The sequence below is a fragment of the Mauremys mutica genome, chromosome 11, assembly GCF_020497125.1.
Source record: "Mauremys mutica isolate MM-2020 ecotype Southern chromosome 11, ASM2049712v1, whole genome shotgun sequence".
NCBI lineage: Eukaryota > Metazoa > Chordata > Testudines > Geoemydidae > Mauremys > Mauremys mutica.
The window spans coordinates 48,396,815-48,412,272 of NC_059082.1; the positions used below are offsets into that span (position 1 = coordinate 48,396,815).

Consider the following 15,458-nt stretch of genomic DNA (forward strand, 5'->3'; position numbering starts at 1 on the left):
GACGCGTACTTCCACATAGCAATTCATCCGGCGCACAGATGCTTTCTGCGCTTCATGGTCAACTGCAAACATTACCAGTTTACAGCCCTTCCATTCGGCCTTTCAACGGCCCCACAAGTGTTCACCATAGAATCATAGAATCTCAGCGTTGTAAGGGACCTCAGGAGGTCATCTAGTCCAACCCCCTGCTCAAAGCAGGACCAAACCCAACTAAATCATCCCAGCCAGGATTTTGTCAAGCCTGACCTTAAAAACCTCTAAGGAAGGAGATTCCACTACCTCCCTAGGTAACCCATTCCAGTTCTTCACCACCCTACTAGTGAAAAAGTTTTTCCTAATATCCAGCCTAAACCTCCCCCTCTGCAACTTGAGACCATTACTCCTTGTTCTGTCATCTTCTACCACTGAGAACAGTCTAGATCCATCCTCTTTGGAACCCCCTTTCAGGTAGTTGAAAGCAGCTATCAAATCCCCCCTCATTCTTCTCTTCTGCAGACTAAACAATCCCAGTTCCCTCAGCCTCTCCTCATAAGTCATGTGCTCCAGCCCCCTAATCATTTTTGTTGCCCTCCGCTGGACTCTCTCCAATTTATCCACATCCTTCTTGTAGTGTGGGGCCCAAAACTGGACACAGTACTCCAAATGAGGCCTCACCAGTGCTGAGTAGAGGGGAATGATCACATCCCTCGATCTGCTGGAAATGCCCCTACTTATACAACCCAAAATGCCATTAGTCTTCTTGGCAACAAGGGCACACTGTTGACTCATATTCAGCTTTTCGTCCACCATAACCCCTAGGTCCTTTTCTGCAGAACTGCTGCCCAGCCATTCGGTCCCTAGTCTGTAGCAGTGCATGGGATTCTTCCATCCTAAGTGCAGCCATATCACATTGGCGGCTCATAGTCATCCTGTGATCAACCAATACTCCGAGGTCCTTCTCCTCCTCTGTTACTTCCAACTGATGAGTCCCCAGGTTATAACAATAGTCTTGTTATTAATCCCTAAATGCATGACCTTGCACTTTTCACTATTAAATTTCATCCTATTACTATTACTCCAGTTTACAAGGTCATCCAGAACTTCCTGTATGATATCCCAGTACTTCTCTGTCTTGGCAATATCTCTCAGCTTTGTGTCAGCCGCAAACTTTATTAGCACACTCCCACTTTTTGTGCGAAGGTCAGCAATAAAAAGATTGGTCCCAAAACTGATCCCTGAGGAACTCCACTAGTAACCTCCCTCCAGCCTGACAGTTCACCTTTCAGTATGACCCGTTGTAGTCTCCCCTTTAACCAGTTCCTTATCCACCTTTCAATTTTCATATTGATCCCCATCTTTTCCAATGTGTCATCTGTCCACACATTAGCTTCGCACTATGCGCTGACCCGACAAGCTCAAGATGACGTGGTTTCGGCAGAGCCAGTGCTTCAATCTGCAAGACTGAATTCCGAGTCCACCTCGGAGGATTCTGCTTGTGAGTCACCTACAATGGAATCGACATGAGCAAACACTCGAAGAAGAAAAAATGTTTACCCACCTTTTCATAACTGTTGTTCTTTGAGATGTGGTGTTCATGTTCATTCCTCCTGCCCCTCTGTTGGAGTTGTCAGCAAGAAGGAGAAAGGGCGTAGGGCTGGCAGCGCCTGATATACCGCAGTGTGAGCGGAGCACCCCAGAGGGCACCACAGCTGGCTCTATGGATACCGCTAAGGGAAAAGTCTCTGACAGCTGCACAAGTGGGTGCACACACAGCTACAGTGGAGTGGACATGAGCAACACATCTTGAAGAACAACAGTTACAAAAAGGTGGGTAACTGTCTTCCCCCTCCCTTTCCCCCGGTCTATTGTATAGCTGTTCCTAGATAGGATAGTATCAAGAAATTGCTATGATGCACTTATTAATTGGTGGTGGTGGTTGGGATAAAACAGAAGTGGGCTTGATGTGCAAGCTTAATTGACAGAAAAACCTCCCTGTCGGAAAGTTAACATTTAAAGTTGCTGCTATCTCCCCTCCCCAGGGTACTGTCAAACAGCTGCTGGTGTTCTCTGAAGCAGAGGGGAATCCCTGCCTGTTGGATATCTGCGGGAATTTCCTGGCTGTGGGAACGGACTTGGCTCACTTTAAAATCTTTGATCTCTCTCGCAGGTATTATTAAGCGTTTACAAGGGTCGGAATCTATAGCTCAGGTTTCTTTTCTTCTTTTTTTTTTTTTTAATTAATCTTAAGGGAATTTTGTACTGGTGAAAAATGCTAAAATGACAACCATGGAGACTGAATTCATAGAATAGGTACGTCAAAGGCAGTGGGAGTGCAGGCTTTCTCATGCCGCATGCCCTGTAGAGGTTATCTTGCCTATTCTGTCCTTGGCTTCTTTTAAAAAAAAAAGTGTATATATTTTTTACTTTATAGACTCCTGCCAAATTTTGCTGCTCTACCTTCAGTGTTTTCAGGGAGAAGCTGAGGTTAGAAGATGCAGCCTTACCTAGTGAAGTGTATTGCCAGTTCAATAGTATCTGATAAACTGATGTTGTTTTATACACTCACAAATCACTCTTGTGAGAATTTGACCCTTTTGTATTATCAAGCTCTTCTTTGAGTGCTTGTTCATGTCAATTCCAATCAGGTGTGAGCGCGCTACGTGCATGACAGCTGGAAGATTTTTCCCCTAGCAGTATCTGCAGGGTTGGTCTGGGTGCCCCCCCGGAGTCACATCTTCATGGCGCCCAATATAGAGCCCTGCTGACGTGACCCCCCCCACCAGTTCCTTCTTACCGCCTGTGACGGCTAGCTGGAACTCCATTGCACTTTCCTCAGCAAGCGCGTGCTTCACAGTATCACCCTTTGTGTATATATAGTTAGATTTAGTAGTAGAGTAGTTACACTTAGTGTAGATAGTTTTTCTCATAAGTGTCCTTTGGGGTTCCCCCTGCCCCGATGCTTTTCCCTGGCACTGGGGTATGCCTCAGTCCCCGGGCTTTAAGCTGTGCTCGGACTGCGGCAGGTTTATGCTGAGAAGTGACCCACACACTTCATGCTTGAATTGTCTCAGTGAGGGTCACCTTAGGGAGCATTGTAAGATCTGTAGAGGGTTTTGCCCCAGGACCCTTAAAGACAGAGAACAACACCTCTGAGTTTTGCTTATAGAGGCTGCATGTGGGCCTCAGTTGGAGCCCAGTGCGGCGGACCCAGCCCCAAGTGCTGCTTCCTTGGCGCGCAGTGCTCCAGCATCGTTGATGTGCAAGCCAGTGCTGAGGAAGGACTCCTCTAGAGACCCTCAGCACTGCCACAGCTCTGCGCACAGGTCCCAGACATCTGTGAGGCCCCACTCCCCGGTGCCCCACAAAATGAAGGCCAATAGAGGGCGTTCCCAACAAGGTCTAAAGACCAGGTGGCCAGCAAGTCTCCACCAGGCACCCAATCGGTGGAGCTTCCGCTGACTCCTGCCCCAGGAGGGGTCCAGTCGAGTCTGGACCCGCACTGCTTGATGGCACCAATTCCTGGCCCAATACATTCTGTGGGTAAGCCGGCGATGATGGTGGTGATGAGGGTATCATCCCCAGCGTATCGACTCCTGGCACCGGTGGCCCGCTCCGGTCCCCGAGTTGGCATCTCTCTCCAGCACCAAGGGGCTCCACTCCTCTGTGGTCATCAGTCGCAAACCTCAGTCGGAAGCGGAGTCATCGCGTTCCAGTAGGAGCAGAAGATCTCACTCCTGTTGCAACAGACAGCTGTACCTGGCACTGTGGCCAGGACAGTGGCAGACTCCTCAGTGGCCCTTCTGGACACCCTGGGCCTATCACTAAAGCCAGGGGCAGAGCCAGGGTTCCAGATGGGCATCAGTGGCCTCTGCTGCACACGCCTTCCGCACCAGGGATCCTGGCAGGGGCCCATCCAGCAGCCATACCGACATCAATGATCTCGGCACTGATTGCGGTGTTGACAATGGGGGCGCCAGTTGCTTCACATCCTTGGCACTGAGCGCGGCTCCAATCCCAGCACTGTCCGTAGCACCAACAGCAGCACTGGTGATCCTCGCCCCGCGGAACCCCAATGGGGCCAAGGACAGGGAGCAGTACCAGTCACCACCTCATCCTTCTCGTCTCTGGATGAAGTGATGGCTGGCTTATCAACCTCTCCAGCCTTAGAGGACAGCAGGGTCCTACAGCAGCTGCTGAGACAGGTGGCCCAGAACCTAAACATCAAACCGGAGGAGTGGTGGAGGACGCCAACCCGATGGTCGATAGCCTTTCCCCTCCAGGGCCATCCCATATTGCGTGGCTGCTAAAGGTAATAATTGGAGATATACCAATCTCCTAGAACTGGAAGGGACCTTGAAAGGTCATTGAGTCCAGCCCCCTGCCTTCACTAGCAGGACCAATTTTTGCCCCAAATCCCTAAGTGGCCTCCTCAAGGATTGAACTCACAACTCTGGGTTTAGCAGGCCAATGCTCAAACCACTGAGCTATCCCTCCCCCCACTGGATTAAGACCATCAGCGATGCCACTAAGACCCTTTGGCAGACCCCATCCTCATTGTCACCTACCATGAAAAGGTATGAGCGGAGATATCTAGTCTCCTCCAAGTGGTATGAACACTTATATACGCACTCCCTGCTGGACTCTCTGATAGGGAATATGGCCAACCAATGCAAGCACCAGGGCTACCAGGGGCCCTCTCCAAAGAATCATAGGCCAAAAACTGGACCTCTTCTGGAGGAAAATCTATTCAGTTCGGGGGGGGGGTGTATTTGCAGCTCCATATCGCTAGCCATCAGGCGGTGGTTAGCAGGTACAATTACAATACTTGTGGGACCATGGAAAAATTTGCATAACTCCTGCCTATGGACTCTCACACAGAATTTTCTGAACTAGTAGAGGAGGGCAAATTGATCTCTCGTGCATCCCTTTAGGCAGTCTTAGACACTGTGGACACAGCGTCTCGCACCATGGCTAACGGGGTAGCGTACCTACCAGGGTGGCTATGAGAAGGAGTTCCTGGCTTCAGGTCTCTAGCCTCCTGTACGAGGTACAGCAGACAGTCCAGGACCTCCCCTTTGAGGGTCAGTCTTTGTTCTCTGAGAAGACTGACTCTCGCCTGCAGAGTCTCAAGGACTCTTGGGCCACCCTGAAATCTCTGGGCCTCCACATCCCTTCCAACCAACGGCGACACTTTAGACCTCAGCCCCCACTGAGGAATTATCAACCTCAGGGTAGGCATGAGGGGTTGCACAGGAAGAGTAAGAACTCAAGGAAGAGACCTCATCCCTCCTCTGGGCAGGGCTCTGGCCAGTCTAAACCCTCCTGAGGCCAAAAACAGGCCTTTTGAAGGTGCGCCCTGGGGCGATGCACCAGTGCAAAGACTGGATCCATCCTGCCTTACCTTTTTATCCCGTCTATCCCCTTTCTACCCTGCGTAGGCCAGATTACATTGGACCGTTGGGTGCTCCACACGGTAGAGAGGGGATATTCACTTCAATTTTCTGCCCTCCCGCACTTCCACCACGCTTCCCCATCCCTCTTCAGGGACCCTTCTCATGAGCAACTCATACAGGAGGTGCTCTCACTGCTTTGCTGGGAGCAGTGGAAGAGGTTCCTCAGGAGCAGAAGGGCAAGGGCTTCTATTCCCAGTATTTCCTGATACTGAAAGCCAAGGGCGGGTTCAAGCCCATCCTAGACCTGCAAGAGCTCAACAAATTTATGAAAAAACTCTTCCGCATGGTCTCCTTAGCCTCTATCATGTCTTCCTTGGGTCCAGGAGACTGGTATGCTGCCCTTGACTAGAAGGATGTGTACTTTCATATAGCAATCACACCGTCCCACAGAAAATACCTCAGGTGGTTGCGTTCCTCCACAGGCGGCAGGTACAGGTGTTTCCACACCTTAGCAACTGCCTGATCAAGGGCCGCTCCAGGATTCAAGTGGAATCACAAGTCGACTTTATAAGAATGATGTTTGATGAACTGGGCCTTCTGAATGTGGGGAAATCAACACTGTCCCCAGTTCACCAGATAGAATTTATAGAGGTGGTACTGGATTCAACCCAGGCCAGGACGTACCTATGGGAATCGAGGTTCCGGGCCCTGGGCGACATTATTTGGAGTCTCAGGCAGTTTCCCACCACCACAGCAAGGAATTGCCTGAAACTCCTGGGACACATGGCCGCTTGTATCTATGTGGTGCAACATGCCAGGCTCAGACTCCACGACTGGAGCAACTGGCTAGCCTTGGTGTATTGACCAGTTCGGGACAGTTTGACAGGGTTGTGACTCTGCCTCACCTGGTCCTTGACTCCCTTCTGTGGAGGCTTGACCCACAGGTGGTGTGTGCAGGGGTCCTCTTCACCAGCTCCCAGCTAACTCTCTCATTGGTTACGGACGCATCAGACTTGGGCTGGGGAGCACATTTAGGAGACCTCAGGACACAAGGCCTCTGGTCTCAGGCAGAGCTCGCTCTCCACATCAGTGTCAGAGAGCTGAGAGCAGTACTCCTGGTATGCCAACCTTTCCAAGCCCATTTAAGGAGGAAGATGTGTATCAGTGATGACAGACAACACCACAGTGATGTTTTATATCAACAGACATGGAGGGGGCACGCTCCTTTCCCCTGTGCCAGGAAGCCCTCATGTGTGGGACTTCTGCGTAGAGCATTCGATACACCTGCAAGCATCATACCTCCCTGGGGTACAGAATGAGTTAGCGGATTATCTCAGCAGGTTGTTCCATGGCCACAAGTGGTCCCTGTGCCCGGACATCGCGAACTCCATTTTCCAGCAGTGGGGCTTTCCCCAGGTAGACCTCTTTGCCATGCGACACAACAGGAAGTGTCAGCAATTCTTCTCCTTCCTTTGAGCAGGGGGTTGGACTAGATGACCTCCTGAGGTCTCTTCCAACCCTAATCTTCTATGATTCCTGAATCACAGCCTGGGTTCCATAACGGATGTGTTCCTCCTTCCCTGGAGAGGCCATCTCCTATACGCGTTCCCACCCGTCCCTCTCATTCATGAGGTGCTCTCAAGATACAGAGGGATCAAGCAGTTGTGATATTGATAGCTCCAGCCTGGCTCCGCCAGCACTGGTACACGTTGCTCCTGGACATGTCCGTGGAAGCCCCAGTCACCTTGCCGCTCTTCACGGACTTGATAATCCAGGATCATGGCCATCTCCAGCGCCTGAACCTTGAGTAGTTGAACCTCACAGCATGGAAGCTCCATGGCTGAACCCAATGGAGCTCTCCTGCTCAGACCCAGTTAGACAAGTTCTCCTTGGCAGTAGGAGACCCCCCACCAGAGCTACCTACCTTGCCAAGTGGAAGAAATTTTCAATCTGGCTGGCGCAGCATCATTTGTCCCTTATGATTGGCTCTATGCCACTCATACTGGACAACCTTCTCCATCTCAAGCAGCAGGGTCTGTCCATGTCATCAGTACGGGTTTACTTGGCCACCATTTCTTCCTTCCATCCAGGCACAGAGGGCCGGTCAGTCTTTGCCAACCCTATGGTCAGCCGTTTCCTCAAAGATCTCCACAGGCTATATCTGCAAGTCCGACAGCTGGTCCCGGCCTGGGACCTCAACCTGGTCCTTTCTATACTGACAATGCCGCCCTTTGAACTGCTAACAACATGCTCCCTGCAGGGCCGCCCAGAGGATTCAGAGGGCCTGGGGTCTTCAGCGGTGGGGATCCTTCCGCTCCGGGTCTTCGGGGCACTTCGGCAGTGGGTCCCAGAGCAAGTGAAGGACCTGCCGCCGAAGACCCGGAGCAGAAGAAGCTCCAGGTCTTCAGCAGCAGGTCCTTCACTCGCTCCAGGTCTGTTTGGTGGCACTGAAGGACCTGCCGCTGAAGACCCGCCGAAAACTCTTGTGGGGGCCCCTGCGGGGCCCGGGGCAAATTGCCCCACTTGCCCCACCCTCTGGGTGGCCCTGGCTCCATGCTCTACCTCTTGTACAAGGTGGCATTTCTGGTAGCAATAACCTCAGCCAGGAGAGTGTCTGAGCTCAAGAGCCTAACATCAGAGCCTCCTTGTTCTTTAAGGACAAGGTTCAGCTCCGGCCTCACCCAGCTTTCTCCCAAAAGTTGTCTAGCAATTTCACGTCAACCAGGACATCTTCCTCCCAGTGTTCTATCCTAAGCCACACTCAAGTAACAGGGAGCAGAGGCATCATTCGTTGGATGTCCACAGAGCATTAGCCTTTTACATTGAGAGAACAAAGCCGTTCCGAAAGTCCATTCAGCTATTTGTGGCTGTGGCAGACAGAATGAAGGGTCATCCAGTCTTCTCTCAACTAATTTCATTGTGGATCACATCCAGCATCCAAGAGTGCTTTAACCTGGCAGGGGTGCCTGCCCCTCTGCTCACTGCACACTCCACCAGGGCTCAGGCTTTTTCAGCTGCATTCCTGGTGCAGGTTCCCCTCCATGAAATATGCAGAGCGCCGACGCGGTCCTCCATACATAGTTTCACCGCACATTATGCGATTACCCAGCAGGCCAGAGATGATGCAGCCTTTGGTAGAGCAGTGCTCCAATCAGTGGACAACTCCAACCTTGCCTCCTGAACTTAGGCTTGGGAGTCATCTGATTGGAATTGACATGAACAAGCACTCGAAGAAGAAAAAAGTTACTCACCTTCTCATAAGTGTTGTTCTTCAAGATGTGTTGTTCATGTCCATTCCAATACCCACCCTCCTACCCTGCTGTTGAAGTAGCTGGCAAGAAGGAACTGAGGGGGGTTCGGGTCAGCAGGGCCCTATATTGAGTGTCATGAAGGCGCAACTCCATGGGGTGCCCAGACTGACCCTACGGATACTGCTAGGGGAAAAATCTTCCAGCTGTCGTGCACGCGGTGTGTGCACACCTGATTGGAATGGACATGAACAGGGTCGCCCAGAGGATTCAGGGGGCCTGGGGTCTTCGGCAGCGGGGGGGGGCACTGCTTCGGCAGCAATTTGGTGGCAGGGGGTGCTTCCGCTCCGGGACCTGCCACCGAAGTGCCCTGAAGACCCGTGGGGGGGGGCCTCCCGCCACCGAATTGCCGACGAAGACCCGGCACTTCGGCGGCAGGTCCCGCTTCAGCTGTAATTCAGCAGCGGGGTGTCCTTCCGGAGCGGAAGGACCCCCCGCCGCCGAATTGCCGCCGAAGACACGGAGTGGAAGAAGCTCCGGGGCCCCCGGAGTGAGTGAAGGACCCCGCTCCAGGGGTCCTGAGAAACTCTCGTGGGGGCCCCTGTGGGGCCCAGGGCCTGGGGCAAATTGCCCCACTTGCCCCCTCCTCTGGGCAGCCCTGGACATGAACAGCATATCTCGAAGCACAATCGTTACGAGAAGGTGAGTAACCATTTTTTCTAGGTCTGAGATTTGGGGTCAAGGGTAATGGCTTCAGCGATGTCACTGCTGCTTCTCCATGAGTTTGAATTCTCAGTGTGGACTTGGACTCATAATCTCACAGAGCAAGAAATTCATGCACTGTTGTAAGCAGCACATATAGCGCATTCAGGGCTTCCAGATCTTCAGTGTTTGTTTCCATCATTACTCCAATAATCAATGAATATTTCTTTGGGGATAAATACAATGTTTTCACTGGAGTGGAGTTTGCATGGCTTATCTCTTTTTTTAATTTTTTTCCTAGAAGGAAGGGAAACTTGAAATAATTACGTTTCTCCCCACAATGATTTCCATCTGGGGTGACACTGAGTAACAGCATCATGGTTTGTCACTGTCATTCACTAGCCAAAGCCTTCTATGGTAAGGCTGGTGATGGCTTAGTGAGTAGCTTGATACTCTCCCATGTAGGAAACCTGGCTTTAGGAACAGAGCAGGGCGTTTTGCAGATCTCGCTGAGAACATAAGCAATACTTTTGGGCAGTGGGGGAGGAGTCCACAAAAACTTTCTCAAGGTGATGACTTCAGTCTATAAAGCACTTTGTGGATTGGATCTTAGGGTACGTCTACACTACAAGACTATTTCGATTCATCTTAATTCGAATTTCTGGAATCGACCTAATGAAGTCGAAGTTGTGTATCCACAATAAATACACTAATTCGACTGTGTGAGTCCACAGTAACGGGCGAAGCGTCGACTTTGGAAGCGGTGCACTGTGGGAAGCTATCCCACAGTTCCCGCACTCCCCGCCGCCCATTGGAATGCTGGGATTTCCCACCAATGCATGCTGCGGGGGGGGGAAATTGTGTGGAGGGTGGTTTTGGGTAACTGTCATCATTGAACCGTCAATCACGCCCAGCATCCCTCCCTGAAAGCGCCAGCTGGCAATCTGTTCGTGCACTTTTCTTCTCAGTGACAGCGCGGGCGCCACAGCACTGCGAGCACGGATCCCGCTGCAGTTGTGGCCGCTGTCAGCTCCTCGCAACTTATCGTCCACCTCTTCCGCAGTCAGCTGCTGAGAAATTTGGCTAATTTTCAATGGTGCTGCGAGCAGTGGTGGACCATGGGGGACGTTTTACCAACATCAACGTCGGGTGGCCAGGCAAAGTTCATGACGCGCGTGTTTTCAGGAACTCTGGTCTGCTTAGACGCCTGCAGGAAGGTAGTTTCTTCCCGGACCACAAAATAACTCTTGGGGATGTGCAGATGCCTATAGTGATCTTAGGGGACCCAGCCTACCCACTAATGCCCTGGCTCGTCACGCCCTATGCAGGCACCTTGCACAGCGACAAGGAAGTCTTCAAGTACCAGCGAGCAGCGAGCAGCGTGAACTGTGACTGTTCAGTTTCTTCACAGAGAAGCTGAACCTGCCCTTGTCTCTTTACCAAGTTACTGTTGACTAGCCTCTGCAGTTACATACCCCATCCACCCCGCTTCCCCAACTTCTAACACACATTTAAAAATTAAAGTATGTGCTCCACTGTAGCTTTACAACGGTGTCTTTATTGATGACTTTGCGTTAAAGGGTTGAAACTGGGACGCACACTGTGCTGGGTAGGGTGTGTGGTCATGTAAAGACCGCCTCTAAAGTCGAGGTTTGACATGCTCCCGCTCCCAGACCGGTCAGCAGTGCCGGACTGGTTGTTTCAACGGATCCTGCCATCCCTCCTTTTTTGGACTCTGTGTGCAGGGGCTATGTGGCCTTGTTGCGGGGGAGGACGGATACAGATTCCTCTGCTGCGTGGCTCTGCGGTCCATTACAGGGACCGTTGCATGACATCTGTAACCCCCCTCCCCCGCTACAAATGCACGTACCACCCCCAACGACAGAAAACCTGCAAACCACCTCCCATACCAGCTAACCGCCTACTGACTGCACTGTGTGTGTGACATGCTGCTGATCCAGCCCCCATCTCTGTACCCTACTAAAGGTGACTGTCCTATGCATTACACTACCCCCTCAACCACCCAACGACCCACCCAAGACATCTAACACAGCGTTGTGTAAAAAACCATGACGGAAAAAGTAAGTAACAGAAAACTACTTTTAATAATCAACAACACAGTAAGGGAAGGACTTTTCAAAATGTAGTGACTGATAGCTTTTGGGTAATTTAACACTGTCCTGTGGTGCAGTGACAGTTTTCACGGCCCCTGGTGACCCTCCTTCTTGTTATTTTTGATATGGGGGGGATTGGAGTTTGAGGCGGGGGTGGGTGGTTGCAGATACAGTGCAGGGGGGCTCTGTCTTCCTGCCTGCAGTCCTGCAGAACATCGACAAGGCGCCTGAGCGTGTCCGTTTGCTCCCTCATTAGTCCAAGCAGCGTTTGAGTCGCCTGCTGGTCCTCCTGACGCCACCTGTCCTCCCGTTCGCAGAGTGAGCGGTGCTGCTGAGTGAGGTTCTCCCTCCACTGGCTCTGCTGGTCCGCTTCGGCTCTGGAGCAGCCCATAAGTTCAGCAAACATCTCGTCCCTTGTCTTTTTCTTACGCCTTCTAGTTTGCGCCATCATCTGTGAGGGGCATGGTGGATCAGGTCGTGATACAGTTGCACCTGTGTGATGTCAAAAAGGTAGTGAATTTCTTACAATGATACATTTTTTAAACAAAGAAACATAGTCTACTCGGTGTCTGTGAACAAGAGTATGCACAGCACCTGTCTCATGCGCACTCACTAATGGAAAGTTCGAGTTCTCTGAATGCGCTTTCATTGCCTGGGGTATTGGGCTGCTGATCAGAGAACCTTTGCAGGAAAGAAGAATTCGTGTAGCAGCAAGGCATGGTAAGCCAAACACTTTTGGATTCATAGAAGTGAATGTACAGCTCTGTCCTCTTGATGCAGGCAATCCTGAAAGCATAAACTCGGCCCCTGTTGCACCCCCTCGCGGCTGTTCACTGGGAAAGATCCCTGTATGCTGCCACTCTGTAGACTGCAGCACGTGGCTGTTAAGTGAGGCTTCTTGTTATGCAAAGGAACAGTTAAGCGCTCCCATTACTAATAGTACCCCAATTACTCTAATTTCATGCAGGAGTGTGCGAGAGCGATCACCCTGAGGAGAGTCTCACGGGCAGAGAGAGCGCGCATGCTTGAAGAAAGCCACCACAACCCAGGGGCCTACTCTGCCATGCTCGTGAGGGCAATGGTCCCGGAGTTCCAGCTTATAGCATGGCACGGCAAAGTGTGCTACCTCGGGGCACACGATAAGCTAGCTCTGCCAAGGAACCTCCTGCATAGACTTTCAGATTACCTCCAGGAGAGTTTCCTGGAGATCTCTTATGAAGATAAAAGTTCCATCCCCCTGTATGTAGACCTTCTGTTCTCCTAATGTCTCTCCCTGTTTAGTTACTAAAAAAATGTTAACTCGTTGGTCTTAGCTGCTTTTAATAAATAAATGTTAACTTGTTTAAAGCACTTACGGACTGATCCTTCTCCCGATTCAGGGTCCGTGGTAAAGGCTGGGGAGGGTTGGTAGGGGATCTCAGTGAGGGTGAGGAAGAGATCCTGGCTGTCGGGGAAAGCGCCGTCGACTGCCTCGTCCTCCTCATCTTCCCCGTCCGCGAACATCTCCGAGGAACAGTCCGTCGACACTATCCCATCCTCAGAGTCCACGCACACTGGTGGGGCAGTGGTGGCAGACCCACCGAGAATGGCATGCAGTGCCTCGTAGAAGCGGCATGTCTGGGGCTGGGCTCCGGAGCGTCCGTTTGCTGCTCTGAGTTTCTGGTAGCCTTGTCTCAGCTCCTTGACTTTCACGCGGCACTGCGTTGTATCCCGGCTGTATCCTCTGTCTCTCATGGCTTTGGAGACCTTCTCGAAGGTCTTTGCATTCCGTTTGCTGGAGCGCAGCTCCGAAAGCACAGACACATCGCCCCACACAGCAATCAGATCTGAGACTTCCCGGTCAGTCCATGCTGGGGACCTCTTTCTAGTCTGAGATTGCCTGGACTCCTCTGCTGGAGAGCTCTGCATCGTTGCCGGTGCTGCTGAGCTCGCCCCGATGAGCAACCAGGAAATGGGATTCAAACTGTCCAGACAGGAAAAGGAATTCAAATTTTCCCGGGGCATTTCCTGTGTGGCTGGTCAGAGCATCCAAGCTCCGACTGGCGTCCAGAGCGTCAACAGAGTGTTGCACTGTGGGATAGCTCCCGGAGCTACTAAGATCGATTAGCATCCACACCTAGCCTAATTCGACATAGCCATGTCGAATTTAGCGCTACTCTCCTTGTCGAGGTGGAGTACCGAAGTCGAACTAAGGAGCCCTCTATGTCGAATTAAATGGCTTCCTGGTGTGGACGGGTGCACGCTTAATTTGATTTAACGCTGCTAAATTCGATTTAAAGAGCTAGTGTGGACCAGCCCTTAGATACTTAATCTATTTCCCTTTGTACTTAGTAGTTGAGAACAATTTGGATATTTCTACTGCCAACCCGTAAGTACAAACATAAGAGGAGTAGAGGGTCCTCAACTTTGGAACTAACTTCCTCTATTGAATCAAAAGAGCCGAAGTTTGTTGACCTACAGGGCAGGGCATAAGCGCCCCCCCCCCTTTGGGGGGGGGAACTTTTCCTGAGGTGAAGGGCTTAATTAAGTTCTGAAATGAGTGAGAGTTTAATTAATATTAGTCATACTGTTATGTTGAAGTGTGGTTCTGTTCTGACAAGTGACTGTCAAACTTGTACATTTTGACTCCACACTTCTGTTTGTCATGTGTGTTCAGAGCCTTATCTGTTGACAGTTAGTGACAAAATAAATTTGAGAACGCAGCAGAACCAAGAGGGTAAGCTGAATTCTGTTCTTTCTTATGTATCATCAGCAGAACAATTTGCAAAACTCCAGTCAGTCAGACCTGTGAAAACCCATTAGCAGCACTGGCATTGCACAGGTATCACAGAGGGCCTAATCTGAAAACCTTGGGTTTGTGCAGGGTATCACTATGACTTGCAGGGCTTTTATTATTGGTGTTGATGTTGTAGATTGAAAGAACCTAGCTTAACTCTCAGATGAATTTTTAGGGCTGTAAAAAAACTCATTTACTTGCACAGTGAGCATATTTGATCTGGAATTAACAAGAGACAATAAATAGAACCCCAGAATGTTATTTTTACATACGAATTCAGAGGCCATGCCTAGTTTTCATTTTATAAATCTAAAAATAAATACTATCACTCTTGCTAGCTGTATCCCAGTGACTGATAGGAGGTGTCCTCTCAGGCACAGAATGAATGCTGTTACTGTGGCTTCTACAGTAGGAAGGATTGATTGGATATAGGGAGGAAGGAGGACAAAAGTGTGAACAATTCAGTCGCTTAGGCTATGTCTGCACTACCCGGCAGTTCAGACTATGGGGATGTGAATGTAGTCCTGTTTTGAGAGGAGTACATTAATATAAACTAGGATCCTTTTAGTTCATGCCTGCATTATCCACACAGGGCTCTTATAGCACAGCATCACTTTGATGCACACTGCTGTTCATATGCCTGGAGTCCAAACTGCAAGGCAGTGTAGACGAGCCCCTAGAAATTTTCTATGTGGAGAATCTGACTAGCATAGCTAAAGTGGAATAACTATTCCACTATAGTTATGCCAGTATAACTTTCTCATGGGGACGCAATAGTTATTCCACTTCAGCTATGCCAGTCAATTTCCCTGTGTAGACAAATCCTACTTCTCCTGAAACAGGATGGCAGGATTTTCTTGTTGCAGGTGTTGGAACACTGCAGAACATTTTAAGTTTACTCCTGCTGCGTTTAAGCCTCTAAAGAGGAAGCTAGATTCTGGGATAAAAGGTGAGAAGACCTCCAATATTTGGGTCTTGTGCCCTAATTGATTTGATTATTAAAGGTCTTTTCTGAAGTTTGAAAAATATTTTAAACTGTTTTTCAAGCACTGACACTTGGCACCACATGAATCACTATTGTCTGTTCCCACAGAGAGGCGAAAGTGCACTGCAGGAGTAAGAACTTGACTGAGCTCTTTCCTGGCCTCGGGGGCATTGCATCGGTTAAGTGCAATGCTAATGGCAACAAAGTCAGCATCCTCGTCAACAAGGTGAGACAGGACTCCCCCCATACCACACTGTGGTC

The 15,458-nt window shown here is 50.5% G+C and overlaps 1 protein-coding gene across 4 annotated transcripts in view; it reads left to right on the plus strand.

Moving 5' to 3' along the window:
• The window catches only part of IFT140 (intraflagellar transport 140), a 243,719-nt gene that overhangs the window by 101,294 nt on the left and 126,967 nt on the right, over nt 1-15,458 (plus strand). For 3 of the 4 annotated variants that reach the window (XM_044978903.1, XM_044978900.1, XM_044978901.1), the window contains 2 exons: nt 2,019-2,146; nt 15,306-15,423. In XM_044978903.1, the coding sequence (XP_044834838.1) occupies nt 2,019-2,146; nt 15,306-15,423 (246 nt within the window). The remainder of the gene's footprint in view (nt 1-2,018; nt 2,147-15,305; nt 15,424-15,458) is intronic. The other variant, XM_044978902.1, reaches the window with a different exon arrangement.